Source organism: Typopeltis vanoorti, chromosome 23 (assembly GCF_054136105.1).
Source record: "Typopeltis vanoorti isolate ZY-2024b chromosome 23, IOZ_Tvanoo_1.0, whole genome shotgun sequence".
Taxonomy (NCBI): domain Eukaryota; kingdom Metazoa; phylum Arthropoda; class Arachnida; order Uropygi; family Thelyphonidae; genus Typopeltis; species Typopeltis vanoorti.
The window spans coordinates 6,870,598-6,891,025 of record NC_143571.1 but is presented as its reverse complement, the minus strand read 5'-3'; the positions used below and the strand labels follow the sequence as shown (position 1 = coordinate 6,891,025).

General features: G+C 35.0%; 1 protein-coding gene across 1 annotated transcript in view; it reads right to left on the bottom strand.

Annotated features, from left to right (window-relative positions):
- Positions 1–20,428, bottom strand: part of LOC150093598 (tight junction protein 1-like) — a 712,683-nt gene that overhangs the window by 303,139 nt on the left and 389,116 nt on the right. The window contains exons 16-19 of the mRNA XM_090413230.1: positions 16,664–16,712; positions 16,298–16,468; positions 2,488–2,624; positions 2,334–2,384 (exon numbers count right to left, since the gene is read on the bottom strand). Of these exons, the coding sequence (XP_090269356.1) occupies positions 2,334–2,384; positions 2,488–2,624; positions 16,298–16,468; positions 16,664–16,712 (408 nt within the window). The remainder of the gene's footprint in view (positions 1–2,333; positions 2,385–2,487; positions 2,625–16,297; positions 16,469–16,663; positions 16,713–20,428) is intronic.

The window sequence follows — 20,428 nt, the reverse complement described above, 5'->3', positions numbered from 1 at the left end:
GCATATCATTCCATATTTTTAGTTCAATGATTTCACATCAACTTTAATTGAATAATATGTATGATATGTGTTGATGATAAACTTTCCTTTTTTTATTTACCCAGAAATGCAAATGTTTATCATTAATAAGAGAGGATTCAATGACTTTACTTTTTTTCAGTTTTTTTCTTTACATGAATTGTAAGACCCAGTCTTTTCACAAGACGAGATTGATAAATAATTCAGGTTGGCCTTAGTATGCAATCTTCTGCTGATATATGTTTTTGACCCAAATATGAACATGAAAACATTAAGCTGAATGAAATTTACTTGAAGTTAATTTTATTTTGTTAATACATGGAATTTATGAGAAACTATCTCTTTTAATTTTATAGAAACCTCATGCCATGAATTAGTTTTTTTAATGATTCTAGAGTTAAAAAAGCATAGCCATCCCAAATCCATTTTGTTGTATGAAGAAAATATTTCCACCTGAGATATTTCCATATAAAATCAAGTTTTCAGGAACATATCAATGGTACAAAATAATTTTTAAAAAAATTCTTTTTTTCCTAATCAGTAACCAATTTATTAATAAATAAATCTACAGATTTATTTATTAATAAATTGGTTACAAATTAGGAAAATAAGAAATTTTTAAAATTATTTTGTATAGGCAGCATCCCCACTTAATTTCACAGGCCGCCACTGATGGTACCAGACATTCGATACCTGTAATCAATACAAAAATCAGAAGAAGATCTCAAATATGTGTTTTAACCCCTTATATACCAATTAAAAATCAAAACGTGGTCATTTTTCCACCAATTTTTTTTTAATTTCTTTACTTTCTTTATACACAAAAGAACATTAACAAATCTTGGAAAAAAAAACCACAAAAAATGTCTCTTTTTGCAAAAAAAGGTTAACTAAACTGCATCTACTTCGCTAAACCGAGTTAGTAAACAGTCAGTACACATGTATCTTGTTTCTTTGCGAACCCTTTTATTGTGTTCATTCCTTTTTCTTGAGCAGAGGCTTCTTACAGCTAAATTTTTGGTAAAGCACTAAAGCATTCCACAGTGCCAGGTCTAAGAGATGAAAGAAAATCTTTTTATAATACTTCTTGCCTCTCTTTCTGGGTACAACATACGAAGGCAGGTGTTGATCAACACCACCCATGGTATGGTTGTAATCCAACACAAGTTGGATTTTTTTATTCTTCCTTTGTGCGTCTCTATATCTACTACTGACGTAGTGTGAATGGTAGAGATAAGGGAGATATCCTTCCATTTCATTACACACATGCTTTCCCTCTCTGAAAACCAATTATTCTCCAGTTTTCAATTTTTTATTCTTCAATTCGCTGGGTACTTCTTTTCGTGATACGCGTAATGTTCCATAAACATTAGTCTTATTTATTATCAATAGATCCGCTAATCCAGGTGAATTATAGAAATTGTCCATAGTCAAACAATATTCCACAGTGTATGTTTTTTCATACATTTTTGATGAAACCTTTATTCAATAAAGATTTCATCAAAGTCATCACTACTTGATAAGACATTGAAAGATTGCTAAAATCTCTGTCCAGAATGGCAAGAACACCATTCTGGCCAGATCACAGACGAAAGCAATCAACTTTTGTCAATATTCACCAATTTCGCTGGTGTAATCAAAATGCCAAATTTTCTATTCAAATCTTCATAAATTGGCCAGATTTTGTTAAGTTTTAGGCGAGGGTGATTTGCTGGATGAAATTCGTCATTATTTAAAAAATGTAGAAATTGTTTTATGGCCTCGAAGCATTAACGGCTCATACAATCCGGAAAAAATGGTGTATATAATAATGGATTTTTTGTCCAATAATGACGGTATTCTGGTTTTCTTACTATACTTTGCAAAAGTACAACAGCCAAAAATACTCTGATTTCATTTGGATTTGTGTCATACCAGAAGTCTTTTCTTTACCATGGGTATGACTCCTCACATATTGATTTGTTTCATCCACAACACATTAAATCAATTGATCATCAAAAAAAAGCTCGAAGAAATTTAGGAAGTTATAATCGTGGATAAAAAATGTGCAAATGCAAACGAAATAGCTGATACATACTGTTGGCAACTTTTCTCAGCTGAAAGGAAATAGGTACAAAATTGTCTAGCATGTATATATTTGGTTGTATTTACATGTTAAAATAAAATTCACGGTCACACGTATTAACTCGGGTGCACGGAAAAAATTCAGTTTCTTGGATCCTAGTTAACTCGATTGAGTGCGTTAAAGGATTAACTTGATAAAACAAGTTTAAAAAAGTGTAAATTCAAATACAGGAAATGTGTGAAATACTTACGATGTTTCAGAGTAACATGTTCATAAGCAGGAAACTTTGTAACTGCATCAGCTATAAAGAAAAAAAGATCTACTAAAAGACTATCTCAAAATACAAAATATTTTAAATATTTCTAAAAATAATTCTCATTATATATTAAAATATAAAAACATACCAAAGATAACATCCTCCCAATGGTCTTTACTTAATGATTTAGATCGACGGGCTCGTCGTTTGAAGAAACTTCCACGACTTTCTGAATCAGTATCTTTTTTAATCAAAGTATGGTGTTCATGAGCAAGCTTTTCAGCTCTATACAAAAAAGTAATTAATGTATGTCATATAAATCTATTACTTCAGTTTTTTTATAACAACTATACAATCAGTATAATTTATTGGTATAAATTCATTTATACAAACTACATAAATTCAGTATTAATTTAATAATTATTATCTGAATGATAACCACTTGTTGCTACAAGTGTTGATTGAATGTGAATTTATTATATAATTTTTTTAAACACTTTCACCAAATGAAATCACTGAAATATAGTACCCAATGGTACCACTGGGTACAAATAGTAATCTGTAGCATTTCAAAAAATCCTATCTTTCAGAAATTATGAAAATGATATCAGTATGTTATCACCCTTCTTGCTTAACTCACTGTACTCATTTTGTACATTGATCCTAAATTCAGTGAGATATACTGCTGAGAAGTTTATTTTTGAACAAAACAGACAAATGCTTTGCTCCTCCTAGATAGTAATCTTTGCCTGACTAAAAGGTTCCTTAGCCAATCAAAATGTTCAAGCCCCAAGAGAAACTTGACAAGAAAAGTGATTTAAAATATACAAAATTTCACAGCTTCACTAATAAATAGGTTGCTGCCTACAGTAAACTGCTTTAAAGTAGGAAATGTGCTTATATTTGATAAATATAGTCACAGTTCAGTTGACTATATTTCATTTATCTTTTCATTTATCAGAGTCAAGAATATAAAACTTTTCATTTATCAGAGTCAAGAATATTATTATTACTGACATGCAGTGAAATGTTTAAGAGAATTCAACTAATTGAATACACCACTTAAATATGCTAACTGGACAGTCAAACCAGAGTCGATAACATGTGTGCACCGCTATGATTCTGTTCACTTAAATAATCCATATTTCCATATTAACTAACACTTAGTCTATACACAGGACTTATACTGATATAATAGAAACTAAAAGTCTTTCATAGGTGGGATTCATATATGAATATATGACTGACAAAAATCATTTTGCCAATATTTTAATTCAAAAGTGTGTTAACATATTTTCTTGAGATAGATGTCTTACTTCACAGTAAAACAGTAAAGACCATGCATCCTACAAATCTTTTCACAAAATTTTGCAAATATTCTTGAATTTACAGGAACTGGTTTTTATATAGTTTACAGCATTCAAGGTTGTTTCTGGAACATTCTTTAATGTGATGCTCGAATCTCCATGGATCACATAGTACATTCAAAGAGAACCATCACACTTCTGTCACTCTAATACTTGAAGTTCTGTTTGACAGCCCATGATAAATTTTTTTGTGTACATAAAAACAGCATCATGAGACTTCTGTCACATGAAAGCTTGAAATTTTGGCTAGGATGTGCATTTTGTCATAAAATGTAAGCAATGTAAGGAGTTGGGTAATCTCAATATTTAAAAAAAATAGTAATAATACAAATAATTAAGAAATAAATATAAAAATGGTTATAATTAATGAGGAGCCACTATAGTACATTCATTTTTGACTGCCCTTCAGATAGAAGCACCTGGTTTTGAATACCATCTAAGAAGTGAAGAATCTTTATTATGATGTTTTAACTGAAAGTGAGTTGGCCAGTCTCATACAGATGTGATGCAGGGTTTTTTTCTCTCTCAGGAACTGAGGTTTTTCATAATGCATAAAAAGAACACATGCAATTAATATAGGATTAATCACCAAGGGAATGTTGAAATGCGGAAGAATGATATTGTGGGAAAAAATGGGAATAGAGTGACTGATGCAGATGACATAGTGGAATTGTTCAATGAACACTTTATTGGAGCATTTCATCCTAGAGGAGTCAGTTTTAATGCTAGAGGGATTGGGCAGGCTCGAGGTTTAGAGTACAGGAGGACAGTGTGTTTCAGATACTGAGTACTCTGGATGTCAGTAAAGCTTTGGGACTAGATGGTATTTCACCACGAGTTTTGAGAGAATGGGCTAGGAAACTGACAGTGCCTTTAACTTGGCTTTTCAATGAGTCTGGCTACGAGAAAGGTGCCCAGGGAATGGAAGGAAGGTAAGATAGTGCCATTGCATAAGGGGGGTAACAAATGGAAGTGTCTAATTATAGACCTTTGTGTGTCATCAGTAGTGGTTAAGATCTTGGAAAAAGTAGTGAGGGACTGTATACAGCATTGGGCAGATGAGGGTAATGTTATCTGTGAGAGTCAATATGGATTTGTGAAGGAGTGCTCTTGTTTTAGCAATATGCTAGCCTTTTATAATAAAGTTACAAGAACATTAGATGAGGGAAAGGCATATACTGCAATTTTCTTAGACTTAGCAAAGGCATTTGACAGGGTGCCACATGATAAGCTGATATTAAGTTGCAGCACATGGGTCTGGATGTCAGATTGGTCAACTGGATTCAGGATTGGCTGTCTGATAGGTATCAGAGAGTTGTGTATGGTGGAGCAGTTTCAAGGAGGCAGAGGGGTACAAGTGGGGTCCCACAGGGCTCAGTACTAGGACCTATATTGTTTAACCTTTATATCAATGACATTGCCAGTGGATTGCAAGGGGATATTCAGTTGTTTGTGGATGATGCGAAGCTGGGAAGGATTATTAGTAATAGTGCAGATGTGGTAGCCCTGCAAGAGGATTTGAATAAGCTAGATAGATGGGCAAATGAATAGGGGTCTCAGTTTAATGCAGCAAAATGTAAGGTCTTGACGTTTGGGAAACCGATGGGATGCTGTATACTCTATGAGAGGAGTTATACTGGAAGAAGTAGGGGAGACAAGAGATCTGGGGTTGATGATTGATAGAAACCTGAAATTTAGGGGACATATTGCAAAGGTGGTGAAGGTAACACAGAGGATTGCTGCAATTATGAGAAGGACACTGACCTGCAGAGATAAAAGGGTTATCATTCCATTGTATAAGTCTCTGATCAGACCTCACTTTGACTATTGTTCTCAGATTTTGTGCCCAGGATTTGAAGAGGATAAATTAACTGTGGAAAGGGTACAAAGATGGATGATAAAGATGGTTTCAGGACTGTACAATTTTGGTAATGAGGATCGGCTGAGGGAATGTGGACTGCAGAGTTTTGGTGGATAGAAGGAGAGGTGATATGATTGAGACTTTTAAACTGTTGAGAGGTGGTTAAAGAGTTGGCTCTGGGGATTTCTTTCGCTTGGTTGAACAGCAGGAAGGAGTGATGACAAGAGGCCATCCCTGGAAGTTACGAAAGGAAACTGTGAGCAAGAGGATGAGGAGTGGTTTCTTTGCATGGAGGGTGGTTGAACCGTGGAATACATTGCCTGATGGAGTGGTGAGAGTGAAACGGTCAATGAGTTTAAGGAGTGGTATGATAGACTTCGTGTTTCTTAGGAAGGATCTCCCACGATGAGTCTTTTGACTCCATGGAGACCTGAATAATAATAATAATAATAATAATAATAATAATAATAATAATAATAATAATATACACGAATACCTGAAGTATCAGAAATACAGGAGACGAGTTTTTAGCATTGGACAGCTCAACTTGGCCAAAAATGATTGGCAATCAGAGAGACCTTATTGTCAGAGAATGATAAAGTTACAGGGATAGAATGTAATGATGTTGTATTTTCAGAGAAGATAGAAGAAATAGGGCATGTAGAGGAGTATTATTAATGATAGGTGAAGAACTCCAACCAACAAAAATAGAAGTTAAGGAAGTTAGTAGAGCTGATGGAAATGGTTCATTTGAGATTCTCTGGTGTGAGATAGAGGCCATTGGGACAAAATATATTGCAGGTTGCTGCTACAGACCTATGGAATCCAGAAGAAGATATGAACAACATGTATTAGCAGATTAACTGCAGTCAATGTGTTAGCATTGACTGCAGTTATCATGGGAAACTTCAACTATGGGGATATAGATTGGAAAGAGAAAAGGTCACATGGCAAAATGGAATTATACAGTTACTAAGGGATAATTACCTGAAACAGCATATGATGGAGGGTACCAGGAGATGGAGAGTGTTGGATCTGGTAACAGTATCAGAAGATCTATGTATAATTACAGTAGCAACCCCACTTTTGATTGGTTAAGTGACTATGCAGTCTTGTGCTGGGAGGTTGCTCAACATGTTGAATTTTCAGTCAAAAAGGGAGGGATTTACGTGAAACTACAATGCTGGCAATTATGACAAACTTGGCAGGCAACTTAGAACAGTGCCATAGTATCCCACTCCTGCCACAATATTTTTGCCAGCAAAGGTTGGTCGATTGGTAGAGCCTCTGCTACTAATGGATCAAAAAAATTAAGCAAGTTTGAGCACGGTTAGTAGTTGGAAGGGATGAATCGTTCAATGCTCTTGGCACACTCTCCCTCGATGAGCCTTTGGACCCCCTGGAGGTGTCATATAATAATAATAAGAAGAAGAAGCTGCATAGAATGAATGTCATTAGTGCATGGGAAGCAATTAGTAATTGTTTGAGTGAGGCAGTATCAGATTGCATACCTAGGGTGAGGAGGATAAACTGAGTAGATGAGCAGCAATATAAAGTAGGAGATGCAAAAAAAAAAAAGAAAATAAACAAAAAAGGTGATCAGAATGCTCATCGGTAAGGAGGGCTAATAGGAAAAAAAAATTTTAAAGTAAAATTCAGGAAATGGTGAATAAGAATATGCTACACTATAGGAGATATCATGACTTTGTGAAAGGGAGGTCTTGCCCCAGTAATTTATTAACATTTTCTAAGGTGACAGCAGAATTGGATAAAGGAAATAGCTTCTTCACTATGATACAGCTGGAGTTTGCAAAGGTATTTGACAGAATACTGAATGAAAAATTATTACATAAGTTGGAGCAAATGGGAATGGATATGAGGTTGATGGCATGAATGGGGAGGATGGTTGACAGACAGACATCAGAGGGTGGTGCATGGTGGATTAGAATCAAGGTAAATGAAAGTGACTAGTGCACACTGAGAAGTAAAGATAGGGAGGTTATTATTCTTCTTTATGAGGCTATGATTCAGCCACATTTTGACTACTATGTACAGATTTGGTTACCTGCATTTCTAGAGGACAGACAAGTGGTGGAGGGGATTCACAGACAAGTGACCAAGCTCATGGCAGGTCTGTGAAATGTATCCTATGACGGTAGAATGAAGGTGTGTGGGCTGCATAGTTTAGCTAACAGGCAGAGGAGAGAAGATATGATTGATTAGCAAAAAAATTTTTTAGTACAGTGGGAGTAATAGGAAAGCAAGGGATCACACTTGGAAGTTGTCTAAGAGTGTGGTTAGTAAGGTTGTGTTCACTAGGTTCTTTTGTTGGAGTGCCCTAACAGTGATAGGTATTATGTTAATGGGTACTGGGTCTACCGCACTGAGTCTTTTGACTCCATGTAGTATCAATATAAATAATAATAATAATTCTGGAATCATGGTTATGAAATTCAAGCATAACTGTCTAATGGTATTTTTGGATTTAAGGTCCCATTAAGAATCACAGAAGAAGATGATACGTAATATTAGTTCCATGGAGTAATGGCCAGGACTCTGGACTTTGAATCTAGTAATCCAAGTTCAACTCTGTGTAAACTTTATTGGAATTGGCTACATGATGATTCTGCTAAATTTTTCAAAGGTATTTGACAGAATACAACGGTGAACGCTGTTATGTAAATAAAGCAAATGGGGATGGATATGACATTGGTTATGGGAATAAAAGGGTAGCTGATGGACAGATATCCAAAAGTGATATACAGAGCAGAGTCTAGGCAAAAGCAGGTCACAGCTAAATCAGTAAATGTTTGTCATAATGAACCTAGCAGAAAATGTGATCTCCACCAAACATTAAGGTCCATCACAAAGCAATTATCTCATGGAATGTTATATAAAGAAAGTTGTGAAATCTTGCTTCACCATCCAAATCTGAACAGAAATGATGGTCTGAAGTTATCCCACCTACAGAAATAATTCTTCTCTAAATGTTTCATAGTCAATTGGTTTTCTTTTTTTAAATTAATCATTTATCTCTTATTTAAATTTATGCAGTTAGGACCTTAGTTTATTTTAGACCATGCCAGTCTATGTCTTGTCATGTATGTGTATCTCTTCCCTCCTCCACCTCAACAGCCAGCACCCCAAAATACAATTTGCTATATAAAAAAGAATAATAATAATAATGACAGTCTGTCTTTTCTTTTTCTAGACATTTTTAATCATGTGTCTTACTAAAAATAATCTTTCTTGCTCAGGTTAGAGAAAAACAATCCAAAATATAATTAAGTACATTGACAAATTTTGCCATCATCCTCCCTTCAACAATATGGTATCAGAAAAAGCCCTAGTAGCCTGTGTTCCAACCAGACTTCTCTCACTGCTCAAGCTGTAAATAACATTTCTGTCCCATATAATGTTCACTTGTGAAATAAATGAACAAACTTGATGTTATTGATGTGTGCTCCATATTTAAGTCATAACATCACATCTTACTTGGATGGTGTGATAAGAACTTTACTTTGAGGTCACAATATAATACAAAATTTCTACTTAATCTAATTATAATTTTATATACAAACCTATAATTTTATCTTTTAAAAGATGATATGGAACTTTTATTAATCATGGTAAAAAAAAGTTATAATTTAATCAGAAAAATTGATTTTTTAAAAGCTTTAAAAATCACATCAAAGCACTTCTTGATTATACTTAGCAAAAGGCCTGGTTGGTCAAGTGGTTAGCATATCAGCTCTCCAGCCAAAAGGCTGTGGGTTTGAATCCCACCGTGGGAATGGATGTTTGTGATTGTCTGTGAAAACACCAGTAGTGGTGGTGGGCGGTAAATGGCATTGGTGTAGATGAAGTTGTAATTGGTGGATACAGAGAGTTGTAGAGTAGGTGCCCTCACTTGATGAGTCTTTGGACACCTAGGAGGTGTCATGTAATAATAATAATAATAATAATAATAATAACAAATTCTGATGAGAAATTTATTTGAAAAATTATTTGAATTATACAGATTTCTGCTTAATTATACTTGCAAAAAACATAGAAAGAGAAAGAGATAAATATAGATATATGTAATTGAAAATAACAAAAAATGCAGCATGCCTTCTATTGACACTACAAATAATTATTTCAGAAAAGAATAAAATAAAATAAGGTTAGAATGAACAGAATCACTAAAACCCAGTAATTATTTTAGAAAAATATATGCTAGCACATACTAATAAACTATTAGAAAAAACTTGTGCTTTCCATCTGGTGACAATACACTAAAATATTGTAGTCAAAAAAATAGTTGGGGGAATGTGAAATAACACAACATATATACTGTCGCCTATTGACAACCACAACAACTATCTTCATCCATAATTCTCAAACCCGTGATTCCCCACTAAAACCAAGGCTGCACACATGACCACCAGCTTATGCTCCAAGATATTGGTGACATCATAGGTTCTTAATCTCGACCTCGTACACGCGGTTAGCCTAGTGGCTATGCGCTTCGCAACCATATGCCTGGGGAAGGAGTGTCCTGGGTTCGATTCCCGTCGGTGACGTGAGGAACTTTAGGATCTTCCTCAGCCATAGCCAAGTTAGCCGGTCTTGGACGTGGACAGCAGGGTTTTTTCCACCAGTTTATCTGGGGTTTTTCATCCCACAACCAGGCAAACTGGCCCCGTGAACACACACGGATGTACAGCATAAATACTTAACCCCCCATGAGGGAGCTCAACTCGCCCCAGTAGGGACGTGGGAGATAAAGGGAGGAAACTCCATATGAATAAATAAAATAAATCTCAACCTCCAAATGTCACCAATCCTCAAATCCACCAAGCGACCAGCTGGGAATTCTCAGGACTTCACTAATCAATACCTCATATCCCTTAGGCATCCCTTCTGTTTCTCCTAAACCTATTTGGTTCGTAGTGACTGGATGACATCACTAATCCATCCCTTTTTTCCCTCATAATTCCACACTCAAACCAACAACAGCTGATACCCTTTGAACTTATCTGCTCTCCTAAAGATCGACTTCTTTCCCTCTCATTTAAGTATACAAGGTTCCTTGCTTTGCAATCTTTCCTATTATGGTGAAGCAACCTCTCCTATTATGGTGAAACCAGAAGATCTGCCAACATGTTGTGAAGAACAGAGGAAATATACCAACCAGCATAATTATGGTTGGTTAGTCAAGTCGAGTAATCATGCTTACTGGTTCACACAATTCCTCCATTTCTTGAACACCTTCTGTGGAATACCAGGCACAATTAAGTCTTAGTGCCCAATTCCCCATTTTGATGTTGACTCACATCAATCTAACTGAGCTGCTTGCAATTCAAAATTATCTTTGTATTGAGTATTAAATATTATAGTTATTCTTCTTTTCTCTGATCATTACTACCTAAAATATAATATCTTGCATTTTTTAATTTTGAAGAATCAAACCTGTTGTTGTCTTATTTGCTGTGAAAGCACCATTTATATTATTGCAGTACAGCAAAATTCAACATGTCACTATCAGGTATCAAGAAAAAAATTCAAATGTTTTCATCAGGCAGAGCCTTGTTTAAGTGTGCAAGGCTCCCAGATGCATAATGTTTTTTCTTTTTGTACCATCATTATCATTTGGTTTTAAGCTAATACAGAATACAATTTAGTCACCTAAATCACAGATTGCTGGCCCATCCTCATATTCATGTTCAAAAGTAGATAAGACTAGCTAGAAAATTCACTATAGATTCAAGACCAGGAGAATCCATATTGATGATCACCAAGCATTCATTCAGTACTCAGATAGATACCTAACTAATATGGTATGCCACAAGAAGGTGAGCATGAACATTAAGTTAGAAGTCCTGATCAGTCTTCAACAGTCTTTAAAAATGCATGCATTTGAAGATTTCCTCTCAGTTATCTAGCTTTGCTCATTAGCAACCCCAAAAAGATTTATTTCTAAGAAAATAACTTATAGGAAACTAGCAATAAAAATAAAATCTAGAAAACTTAATCATGTAATGTTATCATAGTATCCTGTACACTCCTAAGGGTACATATCAGGAAGTTGATAATGATGGTGACTGTGCATATGGTAACCCTTCCATGTGACTTGTGACTTATTATAATAGATTAAAGTGAGGAGATCTAACTGGCCAGGAATAAAGACCTCAAGAAGCAATATTAACAGTTGGGATAGTGATAGTTTTCTGCTAAATGGATATCTGTCAAAAAAAAAAAAAAGCAATGGAATGCCACCATGATAGAAATACATAAGCCAATAACATCAATAATAAATGTACATCTTCCAAATTAGTTTCTTTCCATTGCTTCTAAAAGCCAATTTTATTGAATTTCAATTGAAGTCTCTCAAATTCTAGGAAGATTGTGAGAGGTCATACATTTTTAGAATATTCTTAGTAAGACTATATTCTAATCCATATATAAGCACAGCAGCATGCATAAAGTTACATGCACGCTGATGTCTTCTTTAAAAATCAGTACTAAGAATTACTTGAAATAAAATTCTCTGGAAGAAGAATGAACTGATAACTTATAACACAACCATGCCAAGTATGGACAAGTAGTTAGGGGGAAAAAAAATCCAATAATGTTTTTTTTTTAAAGATTGGAGGTTGCATTCATTGGGAAAAACAACATGAGGAAGACCATTCCAAAGAACAGAGGTAGATAGAATGGATGTGGAGGATGAAAACTTCGTTTGATAAGTTTGCAGTTGAATATTATTATTATTATGTAACACCTCCAGGGAGCCCGCAGACTCATCAAGAGAGAGCACAAAGTCTACAACTTTCCGTTTCCACCACTCTATGAACCCCAACTGCCTTCATCATCTACACCAGGGGTGGCCAACCTTTTATAGATTGTGCATCAATTTTTTGATTTTTAAGTTAAGATGCACCATGCAAACTTATACCACTTTTCAGCCCTTTTAAAATATGATAATATGGATATATTTAACAGTTATGCATAAATGATTTATTATATATATGGTAATATAGATACTTTTAGCAGTTTTAAATAAAAGGATTTCATATAAAGTAATCATATGAAATTACAGTTTCATTATTTACTTAATTGATTTATTACTTATTTTATTGAGACTTTTGAAATTGCTTTGCTTTTGCTAAGCTTTTAGTGTTTGCAGTTAAATCAGTTACAGAAAGCATCAAACAGTTTTTCAAATTTGAATCAGTCAGTCGCGACCGTAGTTTGTTCTTAATCATTTTCATTGATGAAAATGCTTGTTCGCATCTGTATGTAGTTCCAAAATGACAGATATAACTCTGAGCAAATTTTCTCAGGTCTGGAATATGTTCACAGGGATATGATCACCAGAAATGAATTATATCAGAAGCATCTGGGAGTGATGGAAGTTCATTAAATTTCATTTTCAATAAAGAATTGGTTCTGAGATCAATAAGTTCCATTTGTATGTTACTACACATCGTCAAGATTTTTTGTTCAGTAAGTGAAAAGGGATTTATAAATGCAAGTATCCCGTCTTCTTCTTCGGCAAAATCGCTAAAACGACTGTTAAAGAACTCTTGCAATAATTTGAGTTTCTCAGTATATTCTGTAAAGTTGCCATTATCTTCAACAGAATCACTATGTTCTTTTAAATGTGGAAATTGACTTAAATCCCCATTTTCTAACTGGGAGATGAACAGTTTTAATTTCATTTTGAATGCACTGGTGTCGTTTACTAAGCTAGGAAACAATTTGTTCTTGCCCTGCAGTTTCAAATTTAGATCAGTGAGGTGGCTGGTAACATCAACTAAAAATGCTAAATCAAATAGCCATTTCTCATCACACAACAGGACTTTTTCCTCATGCAACACATCCTTCTGTTCCAGAAAATTATGAACACTTTCTTTCAGCTTCCAAAATCTACTGAGAACTTGTCCTTTAGAAAGCCAGCGCACCTCACAATGAAAGACGAGATCACCATATTCCATATCTAGCAGTTCACAATATTCTCTGAATTCTCTTCTGTTTAACCCTCTTGCTCTAATTTTATTCACACACTTTACAACTGGTATCATAACATGCTTCAAATTTAGAGTTTTCCCACACAGAGATTCTTCATGTATAATACAGTAATACTTCAGTAGAGAACAAAGTTAAGTTAAAGTCCCAGAAAATCTACCTACCATTGACAGTGCTCAATCAGTGCAAACACTGATGAGCTTACTAGAATCTAGTTGTTGATTTTCTAGACATGACTTTACTTTGTCAAATATGTCTGACCCCTCTGGTTTTCCATGAAGTGACTCAAGACCGATAAATTCTTCAAAGATGTTAAAATTACCATCAATTCCTCTTATAAAAATGCTTAATTGGGCTACATCACATATTGTCAGCTGATTCGTCCAAGAAAGAACAAGCATGAACATGGACTTTCAATTGCTCATTAACATCATGGGAAAGTTCTTTGATGCGTCTTGTAATTGTTTGCTTGGACAGAGCAATTTGGTTTACTTTTCTTTCAACATTCTTATCACCATGACATTTTGCAAATTTTTCGAGACAGGTCTTAACAACTTTCTCTCCATCAGAGAAAGGCTTGTGTTTTTTAGCCATTGCCACACTTTCACAACTTCATTTCACAAATATATTTTCTCTCTTTTTTTATTTCTTCCTTTTTCTTAACCACATATTCTTTCTGCAACTCAGACCCAGGTACTAACTTCAGTTTTTCTTCTAATTCAGCTTGATGTTTTCTATAGTGTCTGTTAAGATCATGTCTTCTATTATCTGAGAGAGTGCTTTCACAAACAATGCACAACGGTTTTCCTGAAGGACCCGCAATAAATAAGAACTCATTTCCCCACAGTTCATTAAATTGCCACTTGCTATCACCTTCTGCTCATTTTCTTTTGCAAATTAATGGGTAACTGACTGTAAAAAAAAATTATCCCAAAAAGTAAAGCTTATTATTAAATAATTTATTTAAATTATTAAATTATTTAATAATAATTTAAATTATTTATTTAAATTATTTTATCGTTTTTAACATTTTGAACATTCAAAAACAGTTCCACAAGTTTAAGATAAGATTCCTGTTTTCATGAAGGACAAATACAGTTTTATAAGTTTAAAAATCACATATATATATATATATATATATATATATATATATATATATATATATTTTTTCATAGAGAGTTTTCGTCTCTCTCTCATAATATATTATGTCCAAAGAAATACGAGATCGCTTCCTGCCATAAAACAGTCGATCAGCTGGCAATCACACACACACACAACCCAAACATCCTCATTACGAAAGCTTTGCTTATGAAAGATCAGTTAAATTTTAGGAATAAACCTACTATATGTAAATAAAAAGGAAAGATATTGTATAAAAAAAAAAAAAAAAAAAAAACACACATACAAATACACCGAATAATTGCAGGTTTCAGTAATCAGCAAATTAGTTGAGCGGGAAAGAACTTGACATACGCATTCAAAATGAAAAAATTTATTTTTAAATTTACAGAACTATATTAAGCCTTCATGAAAACAGAAATCTTGTCTTAAACTTAAAGAACTGTTAATAAAAAGATATAAGTTCGAAAACACGGGATTGTTCAGTCACATCGAATCAGAAGTTCAGCGAACGTTATGACACGAGAGTCAGCTGTAAACTGATTGAGTAACTGGTGACGCATGTCAGCATTTGCCAGTGCCTGTTGCTTCAAGATCAAACAAGTATAATAAGTGCGCACTCTAGAATTCAGTGGTAGGTTAATTTTGTGTTTATATATATATATATAAATCGTATAGAAAATTTTTTAAAATTTTTCTCTGGGGTTCAGTGCCCGACTTCATCATGCAATGCGCCACTTTTGGCACATGCGCCATAGGTTGGCCACACCTGATCTACACCAACACCATCTACTGCCGACCACCACCACCACTAATATCTTCACAAACAATCACAAACACCAATGCCCATGGCAGGGTGTTTGTGAAGATACATTCGAACCTGCAGCCTTTTGGCTGGAGAGCAGATATGCTAACCACTCGGCCAACCACATTGGCATATATAAATGTTTACCAGTGGCTGCCTGTTTTCTGAATCAGTATCCATGAAAATATCTATTAAAAAATGATGATAATAATGATGATGGAGAAGCAGTGAGTTCGTGTGTGTGAGGCAAACTGGCCACAGAATTCATTCACACAATTTACAGACAAATAATACTATTGACAGGCAGTGGGTGGCACTGTAAATAGATGGTGAATAGTGTACCAATGTGTGTATAGATGGAGGATTAAGTAATGGAGATGGTGGGTTGTGTGGAGTATCCTCTCCACAATAAGTCCATGGACTACTTGATGTGTCATGTAATAAAAAATGAATAATAACAGACATTGGGAGAAGATTTTCAAAAGGGTAGAACAAAAGAAAGAGGAGATGTAACAAAGGGTTGTTCAAGAATCCCCCATATAGAATGGTGTGTGTGTGTGTGTGTGTGTGTGTGTGGAATGCATTCCCTGAGAGTGTGCTGAGAATGCACATCCAGCAGTAAATGATTTTAAGGTGTGGTATGATAGATTTGGTGGTTTCTTGGTTCCACGAATGCCCTGCAACAATAATCATTTTAATTACATTTTAACAGTAAACTACTATAATTATTAAAATATAGCTATGTATAGTAAACCATCAAATGAAACTTAACTTTTATAATGAAGCCTCTCACCTATTTTTATTAGGAATAATTCCTTTCTGAATATCTTGTCCATTCCGTCCAACACGATAAACCAGCCAAGACCCCACAATACCATTAAAAAGTGTATCCACAACATGAAAGACTTCTCCGACATGAAAGGTTAGCTCTCCTTTTCCAGAACCTTCATAGTTGAAATGTGTTCTAGAAGTTTAAAATATGTTTAGATGATAAGCTATGAGAGAAATTCGAAAACTATTTATCCATATAAGAAATTAAAACATACCAGTTATAACTGAAAGTAGCTAATCATAAAATTCTAATTCTAAATAAACATGAAAATGTTTATTTTCATGTTTATTTAGATTCATGAAAAATAACAACAAATCATTATATTACCTGATGTAAAATGAATCTCCTTTCTGAGTTGCTATAACAGCTTCATATTCTAAAATGAATTATATAATAAGAGTATTACTTGTCTTATCAGATTATTTCTATTCAAGAATAATGCTATACCTTAATATCATAAACGCAAAAGTTTTTTCTATGGCGATCATTTATAAAGAAGTTGAACTATAAGACACACACACACACACACACACACACAGAGAGAGAGAGAGAGAGAGAGAGAGAGAGAGAGAGAGAGAGAGAGAGAGAGAGAGAGAGATGGGGGGGGAGTCTTTAAATATAGTACAAAGTAGAGGTAGAAATATAATATTTCTTTTAGCATTAGCAGAAGAAGAAGAAAAGTAAAAGTCAGTATAGCAGTAATCTTTATGCAGATTTTCTCTCTCTCCATAAAATACCACATTACATCTGCATGTGTGCTCTGTATTTAGATATACGAATAACTGAAACATTCAATATTAAAGAATCTATACTTTCGATATTTGAGAGATGCAGTGTGGTGGGAAAAGAGGATATGTATAGCAGAAATATCAGAAGTCTAAATGGAGTTGTCATTTTCTTTAATAATAAATGGAAAAATAAAATCCAACAGTAAGTTTTTGTAAATGATTCAATTACAATAGTTAAATTAAAAACAAACAGAAACTACATAAATATTATAAGCCTATGCCAATGATTAGATAGTAACAGCAAGAGACCTCAAATATTATATTTAAATATAGAGAATTTTCTATAAATTATTAATAATAATAGCATTCTGAAAAAAAAAAGCTTTGCCATTTCCAATAATATGAAAATAACTAATACAGTGATACCTCGGCTAACGAAGATAATTTGTTCCGGAATCACATTCGTTAGCCGAAACTCAATTTTCCGTAGGTTTCTATAGAAAATCGTTTAATTCATTCTGGATGTGGCCTACTATTTAAAGATAAGTTTTATAAAATAGTAAAAAGCACACTATAAAAGGACAAAAACTCACCAAAGGCTGAGATGAACAGCTACCCAATTAGATGAAGGAGTATGGAAAGTAGAATGAAAAATTGATGATCTTTACACTATTATATACACTTTTAAATTGAAAATATGTACACAACGTTTTTAATTATTCTTCTTCCAAATTTTCAAAGTTTATTCAGGGTAATTCTCCTCTTCTTCAGTAGCTGGCCTCTCTCTCTTTGCTAAAGGAGAAGTCAAAAATCTGTCCAAAGTTGATTGAACTTCTCTTTTTTTCAGAATGTTTTTATGATTCAGACACTTGTTTTCAATCAAGGCACAAAGTCTGTTCATTTCAGCTTTGATGGGATGCCACTTTGTAGCCAAAGACTGAAACTCTTCCCAGTAGTGCAGCATTTATTTAATGTCACCTGTTGGCAATCTTCCCTTATTATTGCTGTCCTCTCCTCTGATGAGCACTTTTTATCTTCCTTGTCTCTTTCCTGATTCGGTTGCTTTTTCAACTCTTCAAGATCTTCTATTGTCAGATCTTTTGAGTGTTCTTGAACTAATTAACACATACAGACGGAAAAGATAAGCTCCTGGAATGCCTCGAATGTTCATGTTTGCTGCTTTATGTTAGTGCGAGCATCCACTAGAGCATTCGTTAGCCGAGTCCAAAAAACAGCGAAAAAATCTTCGTTAGCAGAATCACTCGTTAGCCGAGGTATCACTACCTTTCTTTTCAAAAAAAACGGGGGGGGGGTATAAATAAATATACCTGGAATGGGGAATGGTAAGGGAACAAATGCTATAATTACTGCAATACTAATCATAAATTGGCTTCATATCCAAAAGATATAGATGTTTACAGAGAAAATAAAATCATTTCAGATAATCATTTAGTAGTTTCTAAAATAGAAATACTAACAAATTGGAGAAAAGAAATTATTATTCATGTGTAGAGGCTTAAGTGCTGTGAGGACATCATGTTGGAGGCTTAACAGATTTTTTTTACAACACTCAGAAAGGATTAAAACAGAATTTAATACTTCCTATATTTCGTCCGAGTCACTAGGACATCTACGGGGATTAAAAAAACAACTAATGTAACATGAACACAAATATCATACAATACTAAGCCCAACCACGTGGGGACACTAAAGTCCTATCTAGGTGGAGCGCCCGCTAAGGGCGGTTGTAGGCGGCCTGGAATGTAAGGTGGGACCTCTGGCGATGAGTGTTTCCCAAATCTTCGGAAGTTTAATGCAACCGTATTTATTAAGATTTGGTTGATTTCTGAGAGCTGCTGCTCCTTCTAAGAATAGTCTCTCTTTCTTAAATTTGCTGTGGTGGAGCATGGTGGTTTTCTTCCATGATACCCTGTGGGTGGTGTCCAAGACATGGTCAGCCAAGCCTGACTGACCATAATTGTGTTTAGAGATCTAAGACTTGTGTTCCTCCAGGCAGATGGATGCAGATCTGCCTGTCTGTCCAAAGTACGCCAGCTTACAGGAACAGGGTACTTTGTAAACTCCAGGCAGAGAGAGAGGAGGGAGCTGATCTTTCGTAGAACGGATAAGGGTAGCAAGTTTGCGGTGGGGCTTATATGCTGTGTGTAGGTTGTACTTTTTTAGAATCTTGGCTATTTTTTCGGATGTGTCACGGATGTAGGGTAAGGTGATGGCATTTTTAAAATCTTGTAGATGAGAAGGATGGGGAATGGGGGAGGAAATGATTTTTTTTTGATACTGTGATCACTGTAGCCTTTGAAGAGGAAAGTGCTGTGTATGTGGTTAAGCTCAGTAGAGGGCAGTTCCACTGGAACAAAGATTGTGGGCTCTCTTGGTAAGAGTTTAAATAATGCCATATTGTTGAAAGGGGTGGTGGTGGGAAAGTTTGTGAATGTATCTGCATGTGTGTGTGTGGGTTTTCTGTATACAGTGAAGGCTAGTGTATCATTAGGCAGGCGTGTAACTAAGGTGTCTAGGAAGGGTAAACAATTGTTCTTTTCCTTTTCCATAGTAAACTGGATTCTTGGATGTAGGCTATTGAGATGACTGAGGAAGGAGTCTAACGTGTCTGGGCCATGAGGCCAAATAGAGAACACATCATCTACATATCTTAGCCAGATAGAAGGTTTGAGTGGGGTTCAGTCTATGGCTCGTTTTTCGAAATCTTCCATATAGAAATTGGCAAGAGGGGGTGAGAGGGAGGAAACCCATAGCGGTTTGGTTCCCTCTATCTGCTTGTAGATTTTGTTCTTCCAAGAAAAATACCCAGAGTTAATGGCAAAGGAAGAGAGATCTAAGATGTCAGACGGAAAAACGTTTTCTAAGAGAGATAAGGTGTCAGTTAAGGGAATATTGGTAAACAAAGAGGAGATATCAAAGCTACCAATATGGCTGCATTATTGAAGGTTAATTTTTCTATGAGGGCTTTAAAGTGGGTCGAGTTTTTTTATATAGGAAGTGGACCTTCCAGTGAGGGGAGGTCAGAGAGTTGGCCAGCTGTTTAGACAGTCTATAGCAAGGTGCATTGGTGGCATCTACAAGTGGGGAATTGGGTTTGTGGATTTGTGGTAAACCATATATTCGCGGGGGAGAGGAAAGGTTTCAGTTTTTTCGTGATGTTAGGGGGCCAGGAAGATAGTTTTTTAAGTAAGATTTTTAATTTCTTAACTAGTGTTTTTTTTGGGGTCGTGTTCTAGCGGGATGTAGGTAGCGCGATCGCGGAGGATAATATTCATTTTACGATTGTATTCGCTGGTATTAAGAACGACTGTGGCATTATCCTTATCCGCTTTGGTGGTGATGA